Source organism: Sminthopsis crassicaudata, chromosome 1, assembly GCF_048593235.1.
Source record: "Sminthopsis crassicaudata isolate SCR6 chromosome 1, ASM4859323v1, whole genome shotgun sequence".
Taxonomy (NCBI): Eukaryota; Metazoa; Chordata; class Mammalia; order Dasyuromorphia; family Dasyuridae; genus Sminthopsis; species Sminthopsis crassicaudata.
The window spans coordinates 661,700,569-661,720,717 of record NC_133617.1 but is presented as its reverse complement, the minus strand read 5'-3'; the positions used below and the strand labels follow the sequence as shown (position 1 = coordinate 661,720,717).

General features: G+C 39.9%; 1 protein-coding gene and 1 long non-coding RNA gene across 2 annotated transcripts; one reads left to right on the top strand and one right to left on the bottom strand.

Moving 5' to 3' along the window:
* Window positions 1–1,921: 1,921 nt before the first annotated feature.
* Window positions 1,922–8,262, bottom strand: LOC141551418 (uncharacterized). The gene is made up of 4 exons (XR_012484869.1): window positions 8,139–8,262; window positions 7,748–7,803; window positions 7,256–7,343; window positions 1,922–2,102 (listed from the first exon to the last, which is right to left on the bottom strand). It is a non-coding gene; the product is annotated as an uncharacterized LOC141551418 (long non-coding RNA).
* CCDC51 (coiled-coil domain containing 51) lies at window positions 8,238–19,584 on the top strand. The gene is made up of 4 exons (XM_074283039.1): window positions 8,238–8,360; window positions 13,960–14,303; window positions 15,303–15,467; window positions 16,882–19,584. The coding sequence occupies exons 2-4, from the start codon at window positions 13,995–13,997 to the stop codon at window positions 17,668–17,670; spliced, it is 1,263 nt and encodes a 420-aa protein (XP_074139140.1). The 5' UTR covers window positions 8,238–8,360; window positions 13,960–13,994; the 3' UTR covers window positions 17,671–19,584.
* The last annotated feature ends 565 nt before the right edge of the window (window positions 19,585–20,149 follow it).

The window sequence follows — 20,149 nt, the reverse complement described above, 5'->3', positions numbered from 1 at the left end:
TCGGACTCCTGCGGTACCCCCGCATGCCCTGATTTATCCGTCAATGCTTCATTCATCCATTACTTTAAGGGAGTTACCTTGGGTACGAATATAGACAAGGGAAAGCAGCGCGGACCTTCCGGAAAGACCTCGTCTTTCCAGAAGCGGAGTGGGGTGGGCAGGGTCTGTTCTGGCTGCCGCCTGTGTGGGCTGAACGACCCGATCTGGTAATCAGCCTTGCAGTCTCCCCGCGGCAACCCTAACCCAAAGTGCGGGGGAGGAAGTGGTCGTTTGGGAGCCTTCCTCTGCGGACCCTCCTCCTTCCGCCCCACCCCCGCCAAGTTCAATGCCGAGTGTCAGTCCGGCTCGGCTCCTCGCCTACTCGGAACTCGCTGATAATACAAAAGCGTGCCAGGGCTTTTAAAAAATTTCAACAGTATTTCATTTTCCTGCCTTATCTCCTCCCTCACCAGTCTTCTGATATAGGTTATATATGGTGCAATCGTGCAAAACTTTCCCATTTAGTCATATCGTGAAAGAAGACAAAGGCTGTGGACGCCCTTTCTCTAAGAGATCTTCCTACTTCACTTCCCAATTCTTCCCCAAGATGACTGTCACTCATGTGCTCTTTATCTGGTGTGCGTGATTCCTTGTATGTTCTCCGCCTCAGAATGAAAGCTTGGGATGCCGAGTAATTTCCACTTAGCTGGAAGCCTGGCACGGATTAAGCACTAGTAAATGCTTGACTTGCTGTATGCATTGAAAATTTTTATTGAGAAGTGGAACATCAATTTAAACCAGACTGCCAACCAAAAAATTCCAAGATCCTTTGCTATAAACTCTTAACGGTTCCCTATTGCACTTAGGATCAAATATAAAATTCTATTCTGTTTTTAAAGACCTTCAAGATCTGATCCATCGGACCTTTCGGGTCTTTTTATTCTCCAATGACACTGATCTTGTAGTGCCTTGAATTCAACACTCCCATCTAGTAACTCCAGGCATTTTCACCTGCCCTCTCCGCGTAACTGGAACTCTCCCTCTTCATCTATGAGCTAAAGTTCCCTCTTATGCAAAATGCCTTTCCTCTCCCAGATTTATCTTGTCTGTGCCTGGTTTGCACTTTGTGATTTGTTTGTACATTGTCTAATCAGACTATGAACTCCTGACTGCTTCTTGCCTTCATTTGTATTCCTGGTACATAGCACAGTTACAGACTATTCAGAGTAAGTTCCTCCATATATAAATGCTTGCTGACTGAATAAAAGTCAAGATTTCTGGAATTGAGTTCAATTTAAACTCATGTAAAATGACCTCAAGACAAAATACACAAATACTTCCCAGAGTACCTTAATTATCTCTCTTTGGGATCTGGAGGCTTTCAGATATTCAGGGCTAGTTCAGATAGGCTCTAGAATTTAGCCATTTTTCATCTCCATACCTGTAGTATCTTGCATATAGCAGACAAGTTTTAGTTTTACTCCTTCTTAGCGTGGTCCAACAATTTAGTTTCAATCTTCCCTTTCACAATAGTCTTTTTTCCCCTCCTCAGCTCCATTATAGTTTAACATATCTCTCAAACAAAATCTATTTCATGCTGGGGGCCATATGTAGCTCTCTAGGTCTGAATGTGGGTCAGCATTTCTGATTGCCTAGCTACTACCTCCAGGTTTATATGGTGTGACTTTCTCTTCATCTTTGTCTTTTCCATATTTCACATCAAATCTCTTATGTGAGTAGTTTAATTGACTGGAAAGAATTTAACACCGAAGGGGAAAAAAAAAAGTACATTCAACCATCTGGCTTAATTTTGTATACACTGCTGTTTAAACCAGAGATATGTGAAGCAGAGTAAGGCAGAGGACAAATTCTAGACTAGGACAGCTCATCCTAGTTGAATTAGAAAAAGCTGACATGGAAAAAAGAGCATGAGCCATCACTATAATTTTTAAGAAAAAGTTTATTACAATGTACAATAGATTCACTTAATCTTGGCTGAAAGGTGGCAACAGATGTTGAAGTAGGAAATGCAGATGTCACAAAACAAGAAAGAAACCAGGAATCACCATCTTATCTACACAGGAACTTCTACTTTTTGCCAGATTTCTTAATCCCACCACTGGCTGTAAGAAAAGAAAATATTATTCTAGAGAGGGAAAAATGTTGGGGACTCATCTCTGGCCGCTAAGCCCAAAAGAATTATCTACTCCCTTCTCACTGCCCTTATTGCAGATCCTTGTAATACCTTTCCTCTGGTTTATTGTTACAACCTAAAGGGTGTCCCAATACTCAAATTCTTCCTTTTCTCCTCCATAGGCTCCACTGTTGCCAAATCTCTCTGAAATGCAGGTGAGCATGTTATTTCTAACTACAAGAATTCAGCAGTTCCTTATTTTTGGGGGGATAAAATACAAACTTGACTGTGAATTTGATGTTCTTCATAAAGTGGTTCCAGTCTTTCTTTCCAGTGATTATCCCTTAGGACTTATCACCACTGACAAATTAGCTGATATTTCCTCTTTAGAACATTCTACTTTCCGTCTCCTTACTTTTGCTAGTCTGTTCTCCACGCTGATATGATCTCATTCCTCAACTCTACATTTTGGAACCTCCAGCTCCTTCAAGAATCAGTTAAAGTGCCATCTCTTTAAAGAGATGTTTTTCTTTGTTCTTATTGAAGTCCCCCTTCTCTAGTTTATCTGTTTTAATTTTGCATCATTTACTTTTCTGTAAGCATACTGTTTCATGCTGGTAGAAGATAAGCTTTAAGGATCGGACTATCTCATTTTGGTATACAGTCAGCAATTTAAAATGTTCTTTTACTGCAATAAAGTTGAATATAAGTTTAAAATTTTAACATCACAATGCTAATATAATTTTGAAATGCTTTAAAATAATATCTTACATATTGGTATATTTAGGAAAAGGGAGAAAACAGAAGGCCTTAAAAATTATTTAAAATTGTGGAAAATAGGTCTTATGAGGCAAGTTACTGGGATTCTTTGGCCCAGAGAATTCCTTTTGAAATGTGATCACTTCTAATTTATCTTCCTTGGGACATCTAGGTGGTGGCCTTAGACACTTAACACATCCTAGCAGTGTGATCTTGGGCAATTGACCCCAATTACCTCAAACAAACAAAAAAATCAAATAAAATTTATCTCCCTTGACAAAAGAAATCTAATAGCTCACATTTATGAAGCATTTTACAATTTATAAGATACCTTCCTCACAGAAATCTTATGCAAAATGTATTATCCCCACACAAAAGAGGAAATAGGTTTACAGAAGTTAAATAACTTATTGAGACCCATACAACTAGTTAGCAAATAACATATAATATTTGAACCCAGATTGCTCAACTCCACATCTAATGTCTAGATGTGTAAGACCCAATCATTCCTGAAAGAAATTTATAATTTGGTTAGGAAGACACACAAAGTTTACAGAAGATGACCACATTTGGCAATGGCAAATAAATAGTTGAACAGAAAGTAAGAATTGGTAGGAAGAGAGAGAAGCCTATTGATTGGTATGCTCAAATAAAGCTTAATAGAAGAAGGAACAACATAAGCAAAGATGTGGAAAGTCCCATGAGGAAACTTAAATAGGGGAGCAGTGGAAAATGAACCTGGGAAAGTATACAGATTGTATGTTAAAGGACTTGAAGGCTAGGCTACAGAGTCTGGACCCCCCCCCAAAAAGTGATGCATTGCAAAGAGCAACAGATAAGCAATTAGCCTCATCCTATTCACCTTATTTCTAAACTTCCCATGACCTGTTCTGCTCTCTAGTTCTAATGTGCTCCCTCCCCTAGAACCTCAGTTCTAGTGCTAAGTTTCCTTGTGTCCTATATATTTCATGTCTTTATGCTCTTTCCATCTTTGAATACTCAACCTGGTTGTCTCAAGTAGAGACTGCATTTCTAAACATCTGATCACATTACCCAGGACTGGGTTACCCCTTTTATAATCTTCCACCTCAACAATGAACTGGGAGAAACATATTCCTTGTCTCTCAATGACACTTCCAGATTCTCTGCTGCCTCCGCCCCCCCCCCCCAATTTGGCAACTTCCCTTTCTTTTAGGTTTACTTCACTCTCCTTATCATAAATGCAGATTTATTAATCCTCTAGACTATTCTCTATCTCTTCTCAATAAGTTTGGAATCTGTAGGCTTCCTCTCCATGCTAAAACTTGCCCTCAGATTTGAGAGCTTCAATAATATATTTAGATGTTCCCTCAAGCATCCCAATGTCCCAATCTACCAATCTTTTCAACCATGGCCAGTCCCATTTATTCAACTGCAACTTCACTTTCAGCCACAGAAATGGCCATTCATTTGACCTCCTTGTAACTGTATTATTCTACCTCTATGGTTTACACAATGAAATTCTTTATGACCACCTTTAACTCTCCAATCTTTCTCTTCAGCCTAACATTTCCAGTTACTCCAATTTCCTCTGCTTTCCCAATCTGTCTCTTTCAACTTTATTTTTTTCCTTTTGCTCTTGACTTTAAGGTTAAGGAGCCCACCTATATAGTCCTCTGTCCTTGATTCTCTTTCTCTTTTGTCCTATTATTGCTCATGTCTAGCCAAAATTTTAACTCTGGGCTTTGGTGAATATTCACCTTGTCTAGCCAGGACCTAGAACCACCACCCATTTTCATCTCAAAGCATTTTGGGATTATCCTATTTCCCTCCTTTCTACTGGATCTCACCCCTTCCCCATGCTAAGTCTGAAAATAATAATCAACTCAACGTAACCACTCCTGAAAACGAGTGTCAATTACTTGCCCTTAAATATATAACCACTACCCTTCCAAACACTCCTTTCTGGCCATTACTCCTTTTCTATCTTTGCTTCTTAAAATGTGGGTCTCAACCCCCTATGGGATCTTTTAACTGAATGTGGGTGTCATGAAATTATGATTATCAATAAATGAATTTGTAGACTCATTTTATATACCTATATATTTGGGGTAATGTACAAATTTCTCAGGTGAAAAGAGGTCACAGTTGGAAAAAGTTTAAGAAGCGCTGAATTATATATGTTTTCTTCTTTCTCAGAATGTAAGCTACTTGAAAGCAAGAATTATTTGGTTTGCTTGTATTTATATCCCAAGCACTTAACACAATGCTTGGCTCAGAGTACTTAAACCATTCATTCATTCATCTATTCTCAACTAGATGGTTGCTGTTACATGGCTATCTTTCTATTCTTCTAACAGTCTATCAGAATCCCTATTGTTTTCTGACTTCAAGTGTAACACTACTCCTTCCCTCTTGGCAGCTCTCTCCTTCCTTTATAATATAAAGGCATTTTTAATGAATAATTTTTCATCTCTATCTTATACCATATATCTCTTCATCATTCCTCATTCTTATTTGCTCCTTCCCTTTGACAAGGCCCATTCTCTTATTCTCATTCTTTTTTATTTTACTTCTTTGACGGCTCAATCTCTTGTTTTCATCTTCTTTCTACTTACTATCTTCTCTGTGTCTGACATAGGTCTTTGCCATCTTTAACCTTCCTTTGACCCTGCTATCCCCTCAAGCTATGTGCTGACATTACTCATCCCTTTCAAAGCCAAAATCTCCACTCCCCCTCACACAGCTTAATTTGTTTCCTTCCTTTCTTCATTTTTCCATCCTTCCCCCCTTTAACCCATTTCAAACCCTTGTAATCTAATTTCTACCCTATTATTCAAATGAAATTGCTTTTTCCATGGTTGCCAATAATCATCAATTGCTAAACCTAATAGGCTTTTCACTCCTTAGGCTTCTTTGTTACTTTCGACACTCCTGACTGCCCTCTCTCCTCAGTTTCTGTGATAGAGCTTCTCTTCATCATTCATGTCTTGGGCTTCTTTAAGTTATTTTTTAATGATTTTACCAGTTCCCATGGATTCAGTGATCATTTCTTTGCAGATAACTCCCAAATCTACATATCTAGCTGTTTTTCCAGTACGCTATTCTGTGATTTAAAAGATGAATAACTTCCAGCTGGGTAATTTCACCTAAAATCTCAAAAGCTATCCTAAAATCAACAAGTTCCCCAAAGAGGACTATCATTCTCCCTAAACCCATCTCTTCCCTTAATTCCCTAATTCTACAGATATCCTATTATTCAGCCACATTTGCAATCTCAAGGTGGTCTTCAACTTTTTACTCTTTCAAACCTTCATCTAGGTAATCAGATGCCACAACTTGTCTATTCCACCTCCACAATATTTTCTTGCATCCAGGCCCAACCCTGCTTCGCTCCTGATATCAAGGACATCTTTAGTTCAGGCCCTCATCATCTTTTCTATGAACTATGGCAGTAATGTCTTAAGTTGTGTCCCTACCAATTCTCCTCTTTAATCTAACTTCCACATATATAGCAAAATTTTCCTAAAACATAATTCTCATTTAAGTGTTCAAGAATCTTCAATGGCTTCTCATTGCTTTTAGGATAAAATACAAATTCATCTTTGTGGCACATAATGTCCCTCATAGTCTGGCTCCAGCTTATCTTTCTGGGTTTATTACTCCTCCTCATAAACACTATACTTCAGCCAAACTGGCCCAATTGCTGTTCTCCAAACATAACATTTCATCTTTGAACAGCTGTCCTCCTAAAATATATATATATATATATATATATATAAAATCTCTCCTCATTTCTGCCTTTTAAAATCCCTAACTTTCTTCCAATCTCATCTGAGTTCCCACTTACACGAGGCCTTTCCCCACCAATTTTCCAGTATTTTTGAAATTTCTTTGTACATTTGGTATCTCTCCAGTAGAATGAAAGCTCTTGGGGAAAGGGACTTTTTTGTCTTTTTATTCCCAGTACTCTACAGAATTTCTTATACTGAGTACAGTGACTTTCACATAGGTTTTTAAATAAATGCTTCAACTGAATTTATTTAGTTTCAAGACTGGTTCCACCACTTACTTGCTGTGTCCCCAAGCAAAAATTTCACTTTTCTGAACTTTGTTTTTCCTAATTTGTAAATCGTGCACACATTCTACTTACAATAATTACCAGATTGTTGTTTGTTATGACAATTAAAATGAGATAAATGTTTTAAAACATTGTAACAATACTAGTTAACATCATTCTGTGATTATTATGTTAAGATTTAGTTAAAGATTAAAGAAAAATTTGGAGGTGCTGTAGTTGTATTTTTTGCACTGGGAATAACAATTTCTGAAACTGCTTTTTATCTTTGCTAATGATTACTTTCTACAGATATTCAAAGGACTAAGCTTTTTAACAAAACTTACCAAGTGGTCCCTTCCCAGCAGCTTTTGCTTTTAATTCTTCCAGTTTTTTCTGTTCTTCTTTTTGTTTTTGTTTGAAAGCTATATCTTCCTAAAGAAAATGTGGAACACACTATTGAGGCCCCAGCAGAGCTCAGCTGGGAGAATGTAACTACTGGCACTTGTCCCTGAAAATGCTGATAGTTGGAGATGAACAGATTTGGGTCATACACTGCCTGAGCCCTAGGGAAGGCCTGGCTGTGGGGGAAGGGGAAGTCTGCCCTCGGCTCTTTCCCGGCTAAGGTCTCCTCTTTCAAAAATTCCTAAGCCAGTAAAGTTTATTCTCTTCCCCTAAACAGTATCATCTTCCACGTCGTTTGAGGTAAGAGAGTTGCCACAATTCCCTTGCTTATTACCTCCCACTGGGGTCCGAGCAGGATCAAGTATGTCACCAACAGACTCCACCAGCCCGTTCCCTCCTACCCAGCCCCTTTTACCTCAGCCCAGAAACCTCACCTCATCCATTTCCTTGGTTTGCTTCTTGGGCTGCTTCAGAGGCTTCTTCTTACCACCTGCCAGGGGAAACAAGAAGCCCTGTGAGGAGGGTGAATCCTGTCATGTGGTCGCCGAGGAGCACGGCCTTCTTTCCAGCTTTTAGCCCCAGGCCTGGGGGAAGCCGGAGCCCTCGAGCTTTTCTTCCAGGGAGTCCGCTGGGCCCTAGGCCGGGGGAGGGGTATCGGGACTCAGCCTCCTCGGTTGCTCCTCTATATCTCGGCCTTGAGAAGAAATTTCCGACCCGGGGCTCCTCCCCCTTTAGTCCCGCCGACTCGGTGCCCCTTCCCCGGAGTGGACAGGCCATGCACCCCCCAGCGACCACCTCCATCTTTCGGATCTTTAGGCCACTCACCCTCGCGACCGGACATCGTGCCTGCTACTCAGCTTCCCCGAGCACCTCTCGCTGCCGGAAACGGAACCCTAAGGCACGCCTCTTCCGCTTCCATCAGTCAGACTGATTGGTTCCTAGCTTAGAAAAGAAGTTGCGGCTGTCGCGTCGAGGTCAGAGGTCGCAGCCGGCTGGAGATCTGGTTTCTCCGAGTCGGCGGTTGCCGGTTCGGTTCCCGCGCGCCAGGTGAGAAGGCGGGGGCCTGTGCCCACTCGCTTTCCCAGGGGCCCTCGGCGAGGGGAATCGAGCTTGGAGGGTCCTAGGCTGTTTAGGGGCGTCAGGCGGGACCCGCTGCAGCGGAGGGCCTTGGTTGGCCCTGCTCGGACGCCCGGTCTGCGGGGGTCCAGAAGTGCCTCTGCCTAGTATGGTGGAGGAAGTCACCTAAGGGCGCAGAAGCTAGGGAGGGGCTGGAGGAGGGTCTCCTCTGGACTCTAGAGGAGGAGAGAGGGGCGGCACAAGAAGAGCAGAATGTGGGAAGAGGGAGGCGGAGTGAGCTTTTCCCCAGACTTGGGAGATGAGGTCCGGCGCCCATTTCTCCTCCTGTCTGAGCCTGCAGACCCATTTCCGAGCCTGCTCCTCTGCCTGGCGAGCCTGTGTTTCCCTTTGGTGGAGCTGCCTTCCCAGAAAGAGGAACTTGCTCGTGGGACCCCAGATTTGGACCCGAATGACCCTCGGGGGCTTTGTGGCCACCTCTCACTTTTTAGAGGAGGAAACATGGCTAAGGAGGCCTACGTTACTTAGAAGTGGCCCCTCGGCAGTGACAGCATTTATTTCCCTTGAGCGCACCTGCCTTGGTGCCTCGGGCGGCCCCTTCTCTGGGCTGCCCAGCAGTGTCTCACGTGCTTGATACAGTGTGAGTACCTGCGCGTTAGACCTCTCACATTGGTGAACTTCCCTGTCCCCAAACCCGACCCGCTCCCCTGGCTGCTGAGGGCGCCACCATCCACGCCCGCCCTCGAGCAGGGCCTCCTCACTTTCAGCCACCACAGGCCGGGGCCTGCCCGGGCCTGCCCGTCTGCCTTCCTAACGTCTCCTGTGGGGATATAGTGGAGGATGGGACAGGGACGGGGAGGGTCTTGTCTTTGTTGTACCTCTGGGTTTAGCACACTACAGGGCACGGGCAGGCATTTTAGAAAAGCTCGTTGGCAGATAACGGTACAAATAATAGAAAACGACGATTGCTGTTGGCTTTGTGGCCCCGGGTGGGGTGGTCTCTGTAGAGAGAACTGGATGCTTTGCTGTGTCCTTTTTACAAGTGAGGAAACTGAGGCACAGGGTTAGGTGCCTGGCCCGGTTCTCGGGTCTGGGGAGTACTCCGGCATCTCGGAACCTGGGGAGAGGAGGCCTGACCTCAGGCCCGAGACCTCATCCCCCTCACCGCCGCAGCTTCCCCAAAGTGGCGGTGCCCAAACCGTGCTGGGGGGGGGGGGGGGGGCGCGAGACCACAAGGTAGGTGAGGTGGTGGTGCTGCCGCACAGAGCTGTACTGACTTATAATAGAAAACCGATCTGAAGAGGAGTCTGAACCACAGACACAGGCATCCATTCCAGGCACTCAGGACGGCGTGTTTAAGGAAGGCCCAGTAGTAGTTCCTTTAACCGGAGCAGAGAACCGAAGAGTGGGAAGGCAGTGTGAGGCCAGATCTTAGTGGGCCGCGCTTGGCCAAGGAGTTCGTTTTATCTTACGGCCAGGGAGTCACAGAAAGGTGTGCGCAGTCATCTGTGCACTGGGAAGATTGCGCTGGCAGGATGGGATAGAGAGCGGAGACGTATTTTTTAAAGTTTCTGAATAGTATTTAATTTTTTCCAAGTACACTCAAAGATAGTTTTCAACATTCCTTCTGGTAAGATTTAAAGTTCCACTTTTTTCTTCTTCCCTCCCTTAGCTTCCTCCCTCCCCAAGACAGCAAGTAGTCTGATATAGGTTATACACGTACCTTCATTTTTAACATGTTTCCATATGAATGTTATAAAAGAAAAATCAGTAAAAGGGAAGAACCATGAGAAAGAAGAAGCAACACCCCCCCCCCCCAAGGTAAAAATGGCCTATCTCAGTCTGCATTCAGTCTGCCGTCCTGTCTGTGGCTGCAGACGGCACTTTTCTTCCCGAGTCTCCTGGACTTGACTCGGGTCACTGTGTGGTTGAGAAGCGCTAAGTCTCTCCTGATTGATCATCAGTCTTGCCATGACTGTGTTCAGTGAGCTCCTAGTTGTGCTTACTGCACCGAGTTCTGTAAGTCCAGGCTTTTCTGACATTAGCCTGCGAATTATTTCTGATGGAACAATAATACTCCATGTACTGTACAATATACTATAATTTACTCAGCCTTTCCCCACTTAATAGACATCCACTCAGCTTCCAGTTTCTTGCCCCCACAAAAAGAGCTGCTTCAAACATTTTTGCATAGATGGGTTCTTCTCCCTTTTCTATGATCCCTTTGAGATTCCAATAGAGACACTGCTGAATCAAAGGGCATGCACAGCTTGAGAGCCTTTTGAGCACAGTTCCAGATTGCTCTCCAGAATGGCTGGAGCAGTTAACAGTTCTACCAACAATGCATCAGTGACTCAGTTTCCCCACATCCCTTCCAACATTTATCTTTTCCTGTCATCTTAACCATGTGATAGGTATAAGGTGGTATTTCCGAGTTGTTTTAATTTGCATTTCTCTAATCAGTAGTGATTTGGAGCATTTTTTCATGACAATAGATGTCTGGAATTTCTTCATTTGAAAATTGTTTATATTTTTTGATTACTTATCATTTGGGAAATAACTTATTTTCTTATAAATTTGACTCAGTTGTCTATATATTTTAGAAATGAGGCCTTTCCCAGAAACACTGGTTATAAAAATCCCCCCACCCCCACTCCCAGCTTTCTCATCTTAGTTACACTGCTTTTGTTTGTACAGAATGTACAAAAACCTTTAATTTTAGTATAACCAAAATTATCTATTTTACATTTCATAAGGTCTCCTATTTGGTCATGAATTCTTCCCTTCCCCAAAGATCTTACAGGTAAACTATCCCTTGTTTTCTTAATTTGCTTATAGTGTAAATCATGAACCCATTTTTGACCTTATTTTGGTATATAGGATATGAGATATTGGTCTATACAGATCTGAACTAGATGGTGACATTGTGAATGGAGATAAAAGGTTACTGTGCAGATTGGTAAATTAATGAATTTTTTTCTGAGCTTGCTTTGAGGATATTCCATATTATTGGATACCTAGTTTAAGTATTAGGCAGTATAAAATTAGTACCCCATCCATTAGTAGGCCTTGTTGTGTTCTAGAATATTTTTTTCCACAGACTTGTTCCTCAAAAATATTTTGACTAGGATAACTTTAAAGTAGGTAGAAATGGGGGGTGGGTAGGAAATCAGAATAGTTAGCTTTGCAAATAAGTGAATACTATATAGGCATTTCGTATTTACCGCCCACTTTTGAAAAGAGAAAAGATCAATGTGGACATTTTCTGTGTCTGTGAATTATGTGTATAAATGTTTATCATTACTACTAATCCTCTTTTATGAGTACTGGATTCTTTCCTGCCTTTTTTGACCCATTATTTTTGCTTGCCACCAGGTGTCACTATAATAGTCTGTCTTATCAGATTTTCTATTTGGACAGTAATTTGACCAACAGCAATTCCATCTTTTGGCAGGTTTTTAAGAGACATGAAAAGGCAGGACCATATAGGTAAGGGTAGAAGAAGGAGCTTTACTTGTTGGATAATGGGGAAGATTCTGTGTTTGAATAGCCTTCGGCTTCTCTCCATTTCCTTAGGACAAACATCCAAAAGACTGAAAAAAAGGAAAGATTAAGGAAAATCAATCTGTTGAGCCTGACTGAGCAGTGACTAAGAGAAATAGTGGGGGAAGGGGGAGATTAGTGTAGAGGACTGAAATGTGAGATCCAGGAACCAAATAGCCAGGGAGTCCTGTGATTAAATGAAATTAAGAGGAAAACATTGGACAAAGAAAGAGGAAAAGAAATAACTTTGTGTGAAGACTTGATTTTCTTATAAAATTGTCTTTCTCAAGGGAAAGGCAGAAGCCACATTTCCTTGAAACTATGAAGTTTCTTATTATGTACATGAACAGTACAGTCAAAGAGAGTTCCCTGATTTTTTGAGGGAAGGTTGGATTCTGGCAAGGAGATGAGGCTTTTTTCAGAAATGAGATCAAATCCTAGGTGTTTCCTGAAATCCTGTCTCAGGTTTACCCAGGGGATTTTTATGCTTCACTCTGTCTGCTGAACTATTGTCCCCATGTTTCCCTCCAGTTTTCATGGTTTTTTTTTTTTTTTTTTTTTAAATAGGAATTACAGTCTGAGCAGGCCTGGGCATCCTTTTCCTTAGGCATAAGATTCATCCAGTTCATTAACAGACACATACCTGTTCTTGGAAAGTAGCCAAAGCTTTTGTTGGAAGGTATAGATTGTAGAAGTGAGGATAGTGTATACTATTGCTGTTTGTGTTCATTTAAAGACAGTACATTTTTTTTTTTAAATTAGGTGTATCATCCCTCTTTAGAAATGATAAGTTGTATACTATATTATCTATACTGACCAAAGTGATCATTATGTTGATTAATTTTTCTAAAGTTTTTTTTTTTCCCCCTTTAAAACCTTTGTTACAAGAGAAATTTTGCTGAATAGGTAAGAGAGGAAGAGGGATATATTCGGGACTTCATGTGTTTTTTAAAAAGATATTTAATAAAAATTCTAAATTAACAGGCAACTTGGCCTACTGCCTACTGAATTGGCCATGGAATAATAAAGAAAGACTGGATTCAATTCCTGCCTCCAATTCATGGGCATATTTGTGACCATGGGCAAATCTTTTATCTGCTTAGTATCCCAAGCAGCCTCTGTAAGACAAAGAGTTACTGTGATTGGCAGGTCTAGATAGGTGGAGGGTTTCCATGTTGGTGAAATAATGAGTCTGGACCAAAACAAAACAAAACAAAAACTCAAACTTAGAAATGTAAGAAATGTTTCCATTACTTGTACGATTGCCTATCAATTGGGGGAATGACTGAATGTAAATGTATATGTAATTGTATATGAATGTAATGGAATATTATTGTTCTATAAGAAATGATGAGCAGACTGATTACAAAAAAGGCTAGAAAAACTTAACATGAATTGATGCTAAGTGAAGTAAGCAAAACCAAGAGAACATTGTATACAATAACAACAAAATTATGTGTTGATCAACTGTGATGGACTTGGCTCTTTACAACAGTGAAGTGATTCAAGGCAGTTCCAATAGTCTTGAGATGGAAAATGCCAGTTGCTTCCAGAGAGAGAACTATGAAAACTGAATGTGGATCGAAGAGTAGTATGTTCACCTGTTTTTTTGGTGGTGTTGTCATTGCTTGCTTTTTTCCTGTGGGCTTTTCCCCTTTTTATCTGATTTTTCTTATGTAGTATTCCATAAATATGGAAATATGTATAGAGGAAATGCACATGTTTTAACCTATATTGAATTGCTTACTGTCTTGAGGAAGAAGGAAAGAGGGAGAAAAATTGGAACAAAAGGTTTTGCAAAGGTAAATGTTGAAAATTATCTTTGCATTTATTTGGAAAAATAAAATACTGTTTAGAAAAATAAATCTTTCCATTGAATCAACTGAGGGAGAATAATCTATAGCCCATCATACTTAAGTTAATGATAATTTGTTCAGACATTGTTCTTGCTCATGTGTTAGAAATGCTTGAGTGTGGTTTTGTGCTTTTTTGGGGTTCTGAGTAGATATCTTTTGTGTCCCTTTTCCAGCATTCCTCACTGCCTTGCTTGAATTCTCAGTCCTAATGATGGGACATACTACCATTTTTGCAATGCAGTACATCATGAGTTCACCTCAGAAATTGGGTCTGAGAAGCCAAAGAATGAAACTCCTTATCATGAGGACCTTCTACAGCCCAGGGTCCTTCCAGCCTAAGAGAAAAACTTCAGCAAAAACTGCCATCAGACTGTATCACAGACTCACTGAAATGGGTCGAGCCATGGGGCAGAATTTCCAACAGAGAATATCTTCTGTGGCCAAAACTTGGTGGGACAATTATGAGGAGTTCGTTGGGCTAAATGAAGTTCGAGAGGCCCAGGGGAATGTGACTGAGGTAAATTCTACTATGTTATATGGATGAGAATCTAGAGCTCTTATTACTATTATAGTAGATTGTATAGTAAATCCTGCTATGATGTATTATTAATGACTAATGCCATCCCCAGCAATATTCTTTAAACCACATCCAGCCTTGTCTTTCCTAGTTATCAAGATTCAACTCTTTACTGCCACTGGATTGGAAATAACTGAATGTGGTATAGCATTTCACTCAACCAAACCATTGCCATTTTTCCCTTTTAAGTCCCTGGTCCTACTGTTTTATACAGTTAGGTCCAGTAGCAGACTCCTTTTTTGGATGTTGAATTGTTGGTACATGTTTTTATTTATAATGATTTTATAACACTATGATTAAAGAGCTTTTGTGAAGAAAAACATTGATAAATATTATAGCCTCTAAAGGGTATCCAGAAATTTTAGTGCCAATTAAACATTTAAGAGCTTAAAACTGCACTAACAAAAGTCATCCATTGTAGCTTTGTTCTTTCCACCGTGGCACTGTGGAAATTATTTATTTTCACAATTGTTTATTTACAAAATAAATAGTTTATTTACAAAACACTAGACTTTATGGTACTTTCTACACTGGCAGAGAATTGGGTAAATACTTTTGTATTTTCTACTTTTCCTTGTATGTCATGAATATATACATTTTTTCCTCTATAAAATAAACATAATAATACCTACCTTCTAGAGTTGTACAGATCAAATAAGATGATGTTGTAAAGCATTTAGCACAGTGCCTGACATATAGTAAGCACTTGATTGCTCATTCACTTATAGCAGTATAGAAAAAAGTTATGTGTGAATTTTGTTCTTTTTTATATTTCTGTCTTCTACTAGAATAAAATAATAGGAGGAAAATAAAATTAAGGCAACCAGAGTGCCATTATGTACCCCCTATGTATAACTATGTTCTTCCCCACTCCCAGTATTTTAGAAAAGTAGTTCAACTTGAAAATGGATTTAGACTTCACTTTTGCTTTCTTTTCAGGCAGAGAAAGAGTTCATGGTGGCTCGAGGAATTGTCCGAAAGGCTAGAGATGACCTGGAAGTTCACCAGGCTAGACTAAAAGAGATTCGGGACCGTTTGGATCGAGTTTCCCGGGAAGATACCCAGTACTTGGAACTTGCAACTTTGGAACACAGATTATTACAGGTAGGATGAATCTGGAGGCAGCTGTGTAGCTGGAGCTCCTGATCTGAGGAGCTTCCTTGACAACAGGAAAGGAATCACTGTTGTGCTCTATTAGTATCCTATTGTCATTAGTTAATATAGTAACATCAATGAAAAGCTTTGAACACTTCCTTATTAATTAGTTAAATTCAAATATTTTTGTTTTCTACTGGCTCATTTCCAATTTTAGTCTCATTTATCAAAAAAACAACCAACCAACTCTTGTCTTGATCTCGTTAACCCTTCAAGCTATAGTCTTCTCTTTCTTTGCTAAACTCATGAAAGGAACCTATACTTGTAGTTTGTACTTTCTCACCACCTATTTCTGTAGTTGACTTTCATTCCTATCACTTCATTGAAACAGCTCTCTTCAAGGTTACCAGTAGCTTCTTAATTGTGATCTCTAAGCTGCTTTTCAGTCTTCATCCTCCTTGACCTTTCTGTAGCATTTGACACTAGCAGCCAACCTTTACTTCCATGACATTTTTTCCTGATTCTCCTCTTAACCATCTGATTTCTTTGTTTTGATGTTTCCTGGTTCATTGTTTTCTTATGTGTGTTCTCTAAGACTTAATCCTGGACTTTTTATATTTTTCTTTTCTTTAGCAATATCATCTGTTCCTTTGATTTCAGTTACCATCTGTATTCCAATCTTAGTCTTATGTTTCTAGCTGCCTAGTAATAGAGTACATTTCAGATTCAAGATGATTACTGAACTCATCATTTTCCCTTAAAACTTGTTCCTGTCTTTCTGCTTTCTCATTTTTCCTTTTGGTTTTACCAGCATTCCTTTAGTTTCTTCTATTTCAAATCTCAAAGTTATCTTTGACTCTTCCCTTTGTCTTACTTTCCATAACCAATCAGTTGCTAAGTCCTGTCTTTTTTTTTTTTTTTTTTTTTTTTTAACTTAGATAGTATTGTTTATATATGTCCTGTTTTCTTTACCCATATTGCCACTATCCTATTTCTGATCTTCATTTGTGATAGTATGGACATTTGTAATAGCCTAAGTGTTCTGTTTCAAGGCTTAGTCCTCACAAATCACAAATCACACACCTACTGAACTAATATTCCTAATGTATTGATTGACTTGATCACCTTCTAAGGGTTGTACCTTAACCCTTATGAAATAAGCTTTGTGAGAGCAGGAACTGTTATTTTTTCATTTTATTCTCAATACCTGCTATAGTAGCTTGACCATAGTTAACACTCCACAGGTTTTTGACAAGGTAATTTGCATCTTGTTATCTTAGTCCTTAGGGCATATATCCTCTCTATCCTCTCCCATTTATGTCCTTGATAGAAAGATGACAAAGTTCTATATTCATAACCCTACTTTTTTGGGATTGCATCAATATAAACTTTATAGCTTTAATTCTATTTCTTGTTTCTGCAGGAAGAGAAGAGGCTTCGAACAGTCTACATTAATGCTGAAGAATCAGAACGAGAGAAGTTTTCCTTCTTTTCTGCAGCAGTGAGAGAGAGTCATGAGAAAGAGCGAACAAGAGCTGAAAAGACAAAGAATTGGTCAATCATCGGTTCTGTTCTAGGGGCTGTGATTGGTGTTGCTGGCTCCACTTATGTGAATCGAGTACGGTTGCAGGAACTGAAGTCGTTGCTTCTAGAATCTCAGACTGGACCAGTGAGTCTGCAGGAAGCTATAAGAGAACAAGCTTCCAGTCACATTATGCAGAACAAGGATCTTGGTGATCTTATTGAGGAGCTTAGGAGCTTGGTGCACACTGGAATCAGGGTATCTTCTGGAGCTGAAAAAGATGCCACATCTACTAGAGAAAGTCTCATGTCTCATAAAGATACAAACTTACTTTCAGCCTCTTTGAAAGAACAGCTCAGCCATTCTCAGCAGGTTCGTTCATGTCTGGAGAGTTTACAAGAGCAGCTTTCTGACCTGGACAAAAAATTCAGTCAAATGGTTACAGAGATTCAGCTTGTAAAGGCTACAGCCCGTTCTCAGCTAATAGAGCAAGCAGACCAAGCTTTGTTAGACCCTTCACTGGATACCAGGCAGTCTCTGGTTGCCCAGGGCATGATTCTGGAACTGTCAGATATGGAGCAGAGGTTGGAGGCCCAAGTCAACAGGAACTCTATCTACAGCACTGTGCTAACATGTACCATGTTTGCTGCTATGCTGCCAGTGTTGTACATTCTTTTCAGAGCCAACTAGCTTTTCTGGAGGGAAGAGGAGTTGTTGCCTATAGAAATAAGCTGGCAGGCACATTACTGCTTTGTCCATTTAAATCACTTGGAGGTTACTAATGATGAAACCTTCCAGAATTGCTGAGACTGGCTCCTGAAAGGGGAAAGAAATACACAAACAGGGTTCTCTTTTTCACACACAGATTTACCTTTTTAAAATTCCAGCTCACATTTTACATTCATTTATTAACTTTGCACTTACATGACATGTTCCACAGAGGAAAAGAATTACATTTGAGATTATGTTATTAAAAATAACTTTAAAAACTTCAAATTATGATAGTAGCTGAAATTTACATGACATTTTTTACAGTTTGCAAAGCACTTTGCATACATTATCAATTGATCCTCACAACAATTCGATGTAGTAATCAGAGTCTCTAAGCTAATTTGGTGGAAAAGATTGAAACAGCAGTTCAGCAGTATGGATTTAGAACCATGAAGTTCTATTAATTTAAAAATTTACCTTTATGGTCTCTCTATTCTCTTTAAGTTCTCCTTAATGTTCTTTCTCTACTATTGTTTGACATTTTTAGTATCATGTTACTTTGTGTTGAGATTATTTTTGATGCTTCATCTGTCTACATTTCTAAGTTCAGTTTTTTTTTTTTCCTACCTTATTTGTATTTCTCAGACCATCTTGTGTCTTAAGTGTTTATGAAGTGTCTAGTCATTAGAACTTGGGAGTCATTAGAAAGTCATTATGTTTTAGTTATTCTGTTCAATCTATCAGGAAGCTTGCCCTTCCCCCCCCATCTCCTTTTCACCTTCCCTCCAGACATGAGGAAGAATTAATGCCTGATACTTGAAGCAGAGGGAATTGGAGGTGGGGAGTGAAACTGTATGATGGGAAAATAGGAAGCCACTAAATTTAGATGATAATAGATTATATTGGATTGGATTGGCAGCCCAGAGATAGGATCCTGTGAAACAAACATCTTTGCCTGTAGGGAAATAGGATTTGGGTATTACCAAAGGCTGCACATACCTTTCCTCTCTACTGCCTGGAGATGCTCTCTGAAAGTATCTCATTTTGCCTAAGGCAAGATGGGAGGAGAGCTGGCAAAGTATATCCCATTGATTGTGTGAACTGAAAAACTGTAAGCTGGGTGGGGTAAATTCCAGAAGTGAAAGTCACCATGCTAGTCAGACTGGGATTGGAAGGAGGGGGAGCAGGCAGGTTGAATGGTGGCAGATTAGTTCTGAGGGAACCCCACCCTGACATGCCTGCTCCAGTACAGGAGGGCTGCCTGCTATTCCTTCAAAGCCTTCCTGCCTTGTCAAGCCTTAGACAGTGGGCTTGTTCTATATCAGCATTTCCTTTGTGTTGTTAAGTAAGAACTCATAGTTGAATAAAGTTGGCTAATATGGCTATTTCTCATAATTATTATTATTTTTATTTGGAAAAGTCCACTATATTGGAGTAAAACTGAGAGATGGCACATCAAAGTCTCATTATTATATATACATTTTAATTGTATATTGAGCTGGGTCTGGAACCTAGGAAGATTCCTCCCAGTGTGGTATCTTAGCTTTTGGAAGGGTTCTTTCCCTACTGTGGAGCCTAGCACTAATCATACCCTTGAATAACCTTAAGGGATGTGCAGCCTTTTTAAAGACCTAAAAGCACATTCAACATATATTTAATATAGCATGTTAGGCACTGGAGATGTGACTAAGGAAGACTTACTGCCCTTACCAAAGGAAGGAAATTTCGATGTCTTGTACATAGCCTTACATATTTGAGCGTGAATCCCTTCTTCAATAGTGATGTCAATTGTTTGACCTTCACAACACTTCTCTGTGCTGCCTGAATGATTTTAAAGTGTAATTGGGAAATATTTAACAAAATGAAAATATAATAAAACATATTTTAAAATAAGTCAATATGTGCTCATAGGAATCTTTATGTGCCCAATGAATGGTCCCCCATTTCTGAGTTTGTTGTCATTGGTCTATAATAATCCTGACAAATGGTCAAGTCATTCTTTTACTTGAAGACATTCAGTAGAATTCAGTAGAATACCTGCTTAGGTAATTTCATTTTTGGATAACTCTTAATTGTCAATTTTCCTCAAATCTTGGCCCCAAAATATACTTTTTTTTGCTCCTAATTTTGTCTTGTGGGGCAAAGCCAAGGAAGTCTTGTTCTTTTTACACGTGATATCCCTTTAGACACCCAAAGATGACTATTTTCAGATAAACATTTCAGGTTGTTTTGGATCATCCTTGAATAGAAAGCCATTTAGCTCTTTCACCGTCTTAGTCTCACTCTAGCTTGAAAATGTCCTTCCTAAAATGTGACATCTTGAACTAATTATTGTCCCCATGTGTTCTGACCAGACTGTTCTGAAACTTTTTAGTCTGGACAGTATGTTTTTGTTACTATGTTCTTAGATTTGTATTAACTTTTGGGGGAGCTATGTCTCACTGTTGTTACACTGATC

Bases quoted from the DNA above. Each gene is read 5' to 3' on its own strand.
- CCDC51 (XM_074283039.1), top strand. From the start codon at position 13,995: ATGATGGGACATACTACCATTTTTGCAATGCAGTACATCATGAGTTCA. The intron at 14,304-15,302 runs GTAAATTCTACT...CTTTCTTTTCAG, and splicing joins CCCAGGGGAATGTGACTGAG to GCAGAGAAAGAGTTCATGGT. The intron at 15,468-16,881 runs GTAGGATGAATC...TTGTTTCTGCAG, and splicing joins TGGAACACAGATTATTACAG to GAAGAGAAGAGGCTTCGAAC.